This window comes from Penaeus chinensis, chromosome 10 (assembly GCF_019202785.1).
Source record: "Penaeus chinensis breed Huanghai No. 1 chromosome 10, ASM1920278v2, whole genome shotgun sequence".
NCBI classification, from domain to species: Eukaryota; Metazoa; Arthropoda; class Malacostraca; order Decapoda; family Penaeidae; genus Penaeus; species Penaeus chinensis.
The window spans coordinates 34,792,170-34,802,169 of NC_061828.1; the positions used below are offsets into that span (position 1 = coordinate 34,792,170).

General features: G+C 42.5%; 1 protein-coding gene across 1 annotated transcript in view; it reads left to right on the plus strand.

Moving 5' to 3' along the window:
• The first annotated feature begins 604 nt into the window (after positions 1-604).
• The window catches only part of LOC125029587 (inactive dipeptidyl peptidase 10-like), a 10,703-nt gene continuing 1,307 nt past the window's right edge, over positions 605-10,000 (plus strand). Inside the window, exons 1-11 of the mRNA XM_047619562.1 lie at positions 605-874; positions 1,279-1,379; positions 2,848-2,971; positions 4,186-4,415; positions 4,868-5,042; positions 5,565-5,741; positions 6,277-6,419; positions 7,183-7,302; positions 7,844-8,004; positions 9,120-9,330; positions 9,956-10,000. The exon at positions 9,956-10,000 is cut by the window's right edge and continues 1,307 nt beyond it. Coding sequence (XP_047475518.1) covers positions 2,954-2,971; positions 4,186-4,415; positions 4,868-5,042; positions 5,565-5,741; positions 6,277-6,419; positions 7,183-7,302; positions 7,844-8,004; positions 9,120-9,330; positions 9,956-10,000 — 1,280 coding nt within the window. The 5' untranslated portion in view covers positions 605-874; positions 1,279-1,379; positions 2,848-2,953. The remainder of the gene's footprint in view (positions 875-1,278; positions 1,380-2,847; positions 2,972-4,185; positions 4,416-4,867; positions 5,043-5,564; positions 5,742-6,276; positions 6,420-7,182; positions 7,303-7,843; positions 8,005-9,119; positions 9,331-9,955) is intronic.

Below are 10,000 nucleotides of genomic sequence, written 5' to 3' on the forward strand. Positions count from 1 at the left end.
TATACAGAGATAGACATCAGTGTGCGTGTGTTGAATGCTGACTTGAACCTCGATTCCAGACATGCGCAAACCCTTACCGTTCTCATGGGAGTTACATGAATAAATATATGGGAGAATGCACGCCTGTACTATTATAGATCACGCGTACCCTATCACCTGTTCGAAGAATTTACGATTCAACAGACTCTGCACTCTCCTCACACACTCAGGCAGGTTTGTCTCCCGGCAATGGGTCTTCATTGTCACCCTTGTCCCTTCTCTGGCCCCCTCTGTTGACACTGTATAATTTGCTTCCCTCCTCCCTTAGCGCCAGCCTCCCCTGGCTCCCCGTTAGGGCATCCTCGCTTGCCCTCTCGTGCTCGCTTCGCAACTGTTGAGCTGGTCTGTCTGTTTTTTTCCTTTCTTACTCTATATGTATACGTATATCCGTCTCTCTTCTCGGATTTACCTCTCTCACTCTCTCTCTTTCTCTTGCTCTTTCTCTTTCCTATTCTCTTTCTCCAATCTCCTCTCTCTCTCTCTCTCTCTCTCTCTCTCTCTCTCTCTCTCTCTCTCTCTCTCTCTCTCTCTCTCTCTCTCTCTCTCTCTCTCTCTCTCTCTCTTTCTCTCTCTCTCGATTAATAGACCGATCATTCAATACAGAGAGAGAAAGAGAAAGAGATTCTCATACACATACACCTCTCCCCTGAGCTCCTATCCTGACCACCTCCCTTGCCCTTCAGAATACATCCTGCACTCGGTTTCTGCCGTGTGGGCCAATGCAGAGGGCACGCGCCTTTGCTACGCCACCTTCAACGACACAGCTGTCCAGGATGCCAAGATCCCCATCTACACCAGTATCTACACCACCATCAGAGAAGTGAAGTACCCTAAGGTCAGTGTCCTACGGAGGTTGCTGTACTTGACGTTAGACGCTGGAGTGGTACAAAGAGAAGTCTAATGCATTATGTGTTCTTGTCCTTATGACTATCTTAAGGGACGCTACGATATTCATTTCTTATCTACAAAGGTACATCAAGTGCCAAGCTATAAAGACATATGCTTTAAAGAGATCTAATCCTGTGTTAAATAATCGTTTATGGGACTCTCACCTTCTTTTTATAAATAATCATCAAGTCTGCTTCGAAATCAAGCATCAGTGAAACCTAAATTGCTTGTTGTTTGCTTACAAAGCCGAATTCCTCTTAAGACTCTTTTGCTATCAGTCCACGACGTTCGACAAGCCTGGTAAAGTTCCTTGTTCTTCATCTCTCGTCTCCTTTCTTCCCCCTGTCGCAGGTTGACACGAAGAACCCTGTGGCGACGTTATGGGCTGTGGATCTTAGGGGTTCCACGCCCAAACCACGAGACCTGAAGCCGCCCACGCGAGTCAGAGACCAGTCAGTGGGCGTGTGGTTTGTTCCCTTCCCAGTCCTGCTGTCTTGTTGTTGTGAACATGTTGTAGTATATAAATTAGTGTTGTGGTACATACTGTACGTGGCATTGAGGCCTAAACGAACTGGGAAATACGCGGTTTTCAACTAATCGGCGCGGAATACAGTCATTCAACAAGGTTTGTCAGGTATTAGTGTGGTAGTGTGGTATGCCTGCACTAGTTGGTAGTGTGATAGTGTGGTAGCTCCACATCAAGTTGCACAACACATAGCGGACGAAACTGGTGCTGACGTTCAAATATCTGTCCAAGCATTCCAAAAAATTGTTTGCAGATAAGGTGCTGTTAGTGAGATTGTCAGTATGGGCAAATTCGCATACATATATACATGACTTCTTAGATATAAAGAACGGCTAAAAGATTACTTTAGACAGGAATTGCTAATGACATAATCACAAACGACATGCAACTCTACGGAGATTCACATAGATATTCATACTTCCAGAAGTTATAGCCATGCTAAATCCTAACTAGGTGATCTGATATTAAAATGGAATGTTATGGTCATACATTAAATATATCAAAATTTACCTACACCTATGCAGCTATCCAGGTTGACAGGTATAAATTGAGGACTAAAATTCACTGGGGCGGTAATATATATATCAGTTAGCATCATATACATAAAGAGTAAAGATAAATCATTATTGAAAATAGTGTTTCAAATACATATTTTTTTTTATTCCTACTTTCGTTTGTATCGAATCTATTAATTTGCACACTAGCAGTAAGTCTCTCGCTCGCATAAGTTCTCTTCAGTGCCTTAAAAACAGACCTTAGAACTGAGCATCAGCACGGGGTTTAAGGTCGTCCTGTAATTTACTGTTAAGTGTGGTTCTTCACTGATTTATATGTAGTAGTCGATTAATTAACGTTGATGAATGTGGTTTAGGCTGGAGAGGAAATGCATAGATAAATAAATGTATGTATGTGCATGTGTATATAAATATATATTTATGTGTGTGTGTGTGTGTGTGTGTGTGTGTTTGTGTGTGTGTATGTGTATGTGTGTGTGTGTGTATGTGTATGTATGTATGTGTGCGTGTGAGAGAGAGAGAGAGAGAGAGAGAGAGAGAGAGAGAGAGAGAGGGGAAGAGAGAGTGAGGAAGGGAGGAAGAGAGAGAGAGAAAGAGAGAAAAAGAGAGAGAGAGAGCGTGTGTGTATATGTGTGCGAATGCCCGTACCTCTGTGTATGATAAATGTGCATCTATACAAGCGCCGTGGACTAAAGCTTTCCCATAGACAGCCGTTAACATAACCCAACCCACCAGAGGACCTTCCTCTTACGAACACCCAACCCAAAACTCGCCCGCCCTTTCCCACTCGTCCACCACGCCGACATGAAAGCAACGACAAACCCACTTACCTGTGTCTCCCCCGCCCTTTTTTTGACCGCCGCCCCGCCCATGTTCCAGGGACCACTACTTCACGAGCGTCGGTTGGGTGGACGAGGGAACAATCGCCGTTACCTGGAGGAACCGAGCGCAGAACGTGAGCGTCGTGACTATCTGCAAAGAGCCCATGTGGTTCTGTGATGAGGTGAGAACTCTCTGGGTTGAATTTCATGGTTATCTGTGCCGTTAATGGGAGGAATTGGTTAGGGTGATAGTGAATGCTGACGAGGATGAGGATGATGATGATGGTGATGATGGTGATAATGGTAATGATGATATTGATACTACTGCTGCTCCTGATAATAATAAAGATGATGATACTACTAATAATAGTAATAACAATAAAAAGAAGAAGAACAACAACAATAATAATAATAATGATAATAATAACAACAATAACAATAGGGATAATCATGATGATCATAATAGTAACAGTAATGATAATGATGCTAAGAATAATACTGCTAATGTTGCACAATAATGATAATACTGATAATGATAATGATGATATCAATAATAATTATAATAATAATGATAATAATGATAGTAATAGTTATAACGATAATAATAATAATAATTATGATGATGATAATAATAATGATGATGCTAAGAATGATAATGTTGCATTAGCATGAGTTTATCGAATCAAAGTGATCAGAGCTATTTACTTTCAGTTGAAAAAAATAATAATAATATCATAATAATGATGATAGTGAGATGAAGATAATGAAACTGATAATAGTAATTATATCAATTAATAATAATAATAATAATAATGATGATGATGATGATGATGATGATGGTGGTGATGATGATAATAATTATAATGATGATGCTAAAAATGATAATGTTGCATTAGCATGAGTTTATCGAATAAAATTGATCAGAGCCACTTACTTTCAGTCGAAAAAAATATTACAAACTCCTGTTGTGTTATTACTGTTGTTGTTATAAATTATATTATCACTATTACCACTGTTATTTTAACTTTTTTGTTGTGAGTGATCTCTCTCTATCTATCTATCTCTCTTTCTTTCTTTCTCCCTCCCTCCCTCCCTCCCTCCCTCCTTCCCACCCTCCCTCCCACCCTCCCTCCCTCCCTCCCTCCCTCCCTCCCTCCCTCCCTCCCTCCCTCCCTCCCCTCCCTCCCACCCCCCTTCGATCTTTCCTTCTCTCCCTCCCCTCCCTCCCTCCCTCCCTCCCTCCCTCCCTCCCTCCCTCCCTCCCTCCCTCCCTCCCTCCCTCTTTCCTATCCTCCCTCCCTCCCTCCCTTCCTTTCTTCCTCCTTACCACCCTCCTCCCTCCCTCCCATACCCACCGCCCATTGACTAACGCACCCTCCCCCTCTCTTCCCAACAGCTTTTCGTGGAGGAGAGCGGACCTCGGCTCTGGGCTACCGTGGAGGACGTGCCACTGTTTGCTCAAAACGGCACGGCCTTTGTGAGCGTTCTGCCCCTCGTCGACAGGGAGCTAGGGACGTTCCCGCACATCCACCAGGGGGATATTGAGACCAAACATAACACTCCTGTCACCTTCGGGCCCTACACGGTGTTTTCCGTGCTTGCATGGGACACAGAGAACCACTATGTGTAAGTACGAGGGGACGAGAGAGTGAATATGCTGTTCCGTTTTTTTTGGGGGGGTTTTCTACTGTGTCTATAGTTCACTGTTCTATTTCTCTCTTTCTCTTTCTTTATCACTCTCTCTTTCTCTTTCTCTTTCATTTTCTCTCTCTCTATCTATCTATCTGTCTATCTATCTATCTATCTATCTATCTATCTATCTATCTATCTATCTATCTATCTATTTATCTATCTATCTACCTATCTCTATTTCTCTCACTGTCCATCTATCTATCTATCTAAATATCTCTCATTCCCTTTCCCTGTCTCTCTCCCTTCATGAAAGCATATAAAACTCAATATTCAGCAGAAATTATATAATTTACACAAGACGGCCATGCTTTCGTAGACTATACCCATGCTTTTCCCCGGTCACACCTGTAATAACATTTGCGTTCCTCTGCGTTCCCTTCCGCCAGATATTACGTGGCCAACACTGATTCCGAGGCAGCTGAACGACACCTGTGGCGAGTGACAGACATGTCGGCACCAGCGCATCGCCGCCAGCAGGAGTGCCTCACGTGTTTCCTCAACTACACCACGCCCCCCTGCCGGCACTTCACGCCTTACATGGGACCAGACAACTTCAATGAGGTACGTGGTTCAACCTGGAGATAATACGCGAGATATACGCAGCGACGACTATGCAAGATGTGAATCGTTTTTGGTGGAATAGCAGCAAAGGAAAATTGAGTAAAAGAGAGAGAAAAGGGAGAGAGAGAGAGAGAGAGAGAGAGAGAGAGAGAGAGAGAGAGAGAGAGAGAGAGAGAGAGAGAGAGAGAGAGAGAGAGAGAGAGAGAGAAGGGAGAGAGAGAGAGAGAGAGAGAGAGAGAGAGAGAGAGAGAGAGAGAGAGAGAGAGAGAGAGAGAGAGAGAGAGAGACAGGCAGAGAGACAGAGACGGAGACGGACAGAGACAGAGACAGATTGAGACGGACAGAAACAGACAGAGACGTACAGAGACAGACACAGACAGAGAAACACACAGACACAAACAAAAAAAAAACAAAAAAACAGAAAGAAAGGAAAAAAAAAATGAAAGCTAGAGAATAAAAAAAATAATTCTCAAAAAACTAAACAAAAAACCAATACTACTCCAATCTTCAACCCTCCCCCAGGTGGTCTTGCACTGCGAGGGTCCAGGAATACCTCACACGGTGCTCTTCTCGACACTAGACGGCGAAGTGCTAATTTACATCCACAACAACTCGGACTTGCAACAGCTGAGTGAGCAGATGGCGTGGCCTCAGCAACGGAATTACAACGTGCGACTTGAAGACAATTTCATGGTTAAAGTAAGAGTTTTTTTGTTTTTTTTATATGTGATGGGGGGGGGGGGGGTATGTGAATAGTTCTTTAAGTAGATTAGGAATTTATGGCTTGCTAGTTCTTTCTCTTGACAAGGGTGATGGTAAAAAGTTGTAAATTCATTGATAATATTGGTATTTGTTATTGTAATAATGGTAATGGTAGATAGTAAGGATGAATATTAGGAGAATAATTATCATCACTGTCACCACCACCAATATTATTATTTGTATTATCATCATCATCATCACCACCATCATCATCATCATCATCACCATCATCATCATCATCATCATCACCATCATCATCATCACTATCACCATCACCATCATCATCACTATCATCATCATCACTATCATCATCATTATCACCATCATCACCATCATCATCCTCACCATCACCATCACCACCATCATCACCATCACCATCATCATCACTATCACCATCATCACCATCACCATCACCACCACCACCCCCACGCCTCCCACCGCGCCCCTTCACCCTCGGCGCCTCCTTCCGCAGGTCCGCCTCAGCATCCCTCCGGAGTTCGCTGACGACGAGGCCTTCATCCACCCGATGGTCGTGCGCGTCGGGGGCGTCCCGGGGCAGCAGCTGGTCAATCACAAGTGGAGCGTGGACTGGGGCACCTACCTGGCCTCCAACAAGTGAGATCTCAGGCCTTTCTCGTCTCTCTCTAGCTTTCGCTTTCTCTCTCGCTCTTGCTCTCGCTTGCTCTCGCTCTCTCGCTCTCGCTCGCTCTCTCTCTCCCTCTCCCTCTCCCTCTCCTCTCCCTCCACCCTCCCCCTACCCCTCCCCCCTCCCTCTCTCTCTCTCTCTCTCTCCCTCTCTCTCTCTCTCTCTCCCTCTCTCCCTCTCTCTCTCTCTCTCTCTCTCTCTCTCTCTCTCCCTCTCTCTCTCTCTCTCTCTCTCTCTCTCTCTCTCTCTCTCTCTCTCTCTCTCTCTCTCTCTCTCTCTCTCTCTCTCTCTCTCTTTTGATTTGTTTTCTTTTGGGGGACACCGACCTGGCCTCCAATAAGTGAGTTGTGAGGGTTTTTTTATCTTTCCTTTTTTTTTCGATTTTTTCTCTCTTTTTTCCAGCTGAAATTATGTACTTTTTTCATAAAGCTTTTTCGTAGGAAGTAAATTTTTCGAGATTTTTTTCGAGAACCTCTGAATGTATTATAAAAATATTTCATGATCTGAAAAACGCAATTTATCTCTATATTAATCATTCTGTAAATGGTTTGTATTTATCCTTTTCTTTATATTTAATCTCACACAGTTGTAAGCTATGATTTCATCAGCGTTTTTTTTTTTATTATTATTATTCACTCTCCCCCCCTCTCCCTCTTTGCGTTCCTGCTCTTCTACCTTTTCACCCAACACATCAACCATTTACAACACCTTCACCGGTTCTTCCTCCTACAGGTCTTGGGTGGTACTCGACATGGACGTCCGAGGAGCCGCGGGTCAAGACCTTAGTTTTATGTACAAGCCGGCCTGGAAGCTCGGGGAGGTCGAAGTACATGATCATTTAGCAGTCACGAAGTAAGTTGTTTCGATCCGTTTCCTGTGGTGTTCGACCCCTTAGGGCGTGCGAGTGTGATCTTCTTTTGTTTAGGATATGGAAGGACGAACTGCGTGTTGTGTTCCAATGGTGAAGAGGGTTTGAGTGTTCAAACTGGAAAAGATCTTGGGGGGATTATGAATACTGAGTCAGGCAGTCAGAGTTTACGATATTTTGTTATAAAAGGTATTATAAATTACTATTATTATTTTGTTTTAAGACACGAATTTATTGTGTAATTAGAATTAAGATGTGCAATGTCGTAACTGCACTAGGTATGTTTAACATCTTGCACTGGATGTCAGGTTACGGTATACAATTTTCTAAGATGAAGAAAAAACAGTCAACAAGAGAAGTGTGGAAACGTCAAGGTAAACCACAAATGATATTCACTTATTAAAGTTCTCTTCTAAAACACCTAACATTCCCTTTAATAACGCATTGCTCCCCCTTCTCGTCCTACACCATTCCAAGGCATCATTTCCGCAAGTTCCTCTGCCTAATACCTCGCTGGCTCAACAGGTCCCTGGTGTCAGAGCTGGAGTTCATAGACGCGGCGAGAGTGGTGGCCTTCGGCTGGGGTCACGGAGGGTACAACGCTGCCCGCATGCTATCTCAAGACGTCGAGAACCTCTTTACGTGTGCCACTGTCGTCAACCCCATCACGGACTGGTTACTCTATGGTAAGCCTTAGTGCCGACTTAAATCAATGTACTAAACATAATCATGACGTTTTCATAATAGCACTTAGGAATCTCATGCTGTTGTTACTCAGTTCTTCACGTAACAACGACCTACTCTTAGTAGCACATAGAATGCCATGATATTGTTTATTCAATTCTTCAGCCATGTACGCGTATTTCAGTATTCATGCACCTTCCTCAGCAAGACATAATTCTATTGTTAATAAATGTACTATCAGTATCTTTCAGTGTAATGGTCCCAAAACAAGTGCCTTTTTTATAAGAGCACTTATATGCTATATGGTACTCATATTTATAGGTCTCATATAAATACTAAATTATAAAGAGTCAATTAGTAAATTGTTGTAATTTCTTCGTTGTCTTTCTCATTTTCTCATTTCGTATTCTATGGACTCCCCCCAAAAAAACTAACTAATAATAATAACAATAATAATGATAATAATAATAATAATAAATCAATCAATAGCAGAGTACAGAAATAGAATAGTTTCCAATCAAATTATTTTGATTTGATCTCGTTTTCTATAAAAGCAAGACAGAGAATGGAAGCCCTAACTGCAGTAAAAAACGTTCTGCTTATCTTGATTGTTTCAAATGGGTTTATGCATTTCCAGAAGTACATGTTTTTTTCTTAGAGAGTCGCCTAGATTTGCTACTTTGCAAGTACTATCAAATTACATCAATTCGCTAATCCTATAGTTTAACAGTATTCGTTTTATGCTAAGTTTTGCTCTGAAATCTCCGGTAAAACGTAATGTGATTTTTCTTTCTTTCTTTCTTTCTTTCTTTCAGTCTTTCTTTTTTTAGAATCGCTTTCTTTATTAAAAACAAACACCAGAAGAAAAAAAGTTTGCCTAAAGCTAATACTTGCCAGTTGTCATCAATAAACTTTCTTTCTTTCTTTTGCTGTGGCTCTGTCACACTTTTATATAGGGTCGCCTTAATCAGGTTCTGGCAGATATTTTCTCATAACTGAATGCCCTTCTTAACACCAACCCTCTTTATTCACCCGGGCTTGAGACCGGCACTGACTTGGGCCGGCTTGTCCACAAGATAAAAACAAAATACTACATGTCATTCCCTTTGGCCTACAGCGTCGTACTACAGCGAGCGATACATGGGCTCGGAGCAGCTCGGACCCGGAGGGAACTACAGAGGCTACGAAGAGAGCTCCCTGTTGTTCCACGCCGGAAACTTCAAGAACAAGAGCCTCTTCCTCGTCTACGGCTCGGGGGACACCGACGTCCACAGTGCCCACACGCTCAAGTTCTCCAGGGCGCTCACGGAGAAGGGCATCATCTTCAGGTAAGCAGAGGGGCTTAAGCGTAAATAATTTTCCAGTTTAGAGGAGAGGAATAGTTTGACTGGAACTGAGATTTCCTAAATTTTCCGAAATTTAACCCTTCTATCATATTTAATATATTTTTGTTTTTCTAATGATAGATTATTATTTTTCACTTATCTGAGCTATATAATTTGAGTAGAAGGAACAGAGGGAGGTATAAAGAAAGAGAGAAGGGGAATAAACTGTGTAGGAGAGGAGAGGGAGAAGAAAGGTGTAGGCTGATACATTTATGAAAAGAAAGTAAGAGAAAAGAAATAGATAAGAAAGAGAGGAAAGGGATAAATAAAATCAGAGAGACTGAAGACTTGCCACAAATTTCTTGTGAATATTGACATTAGTATGTAATATACTGATTCGTAAAATCCAGGCCAACACGACCAGTTTGAAATTATAGCAGTTTTGGTATCTCTATCTTAACGACAAAGCACTTCTGTGTAGAAATGTACCTCCTGCATCAATATTACCGGTCTATCTCCCTTTATTCGCCTACGCTGAATGCACTGGTACAGAACCAGCAGTAACTGATTGTTTGTTTCTTTTGGTTTAACATCAATCCCTTGAACTTTACCCTTGCGTCCTTTCCAGGCAACAGACCTACACGGACGAGGGCCACGACCTGGAGCGCGTGAG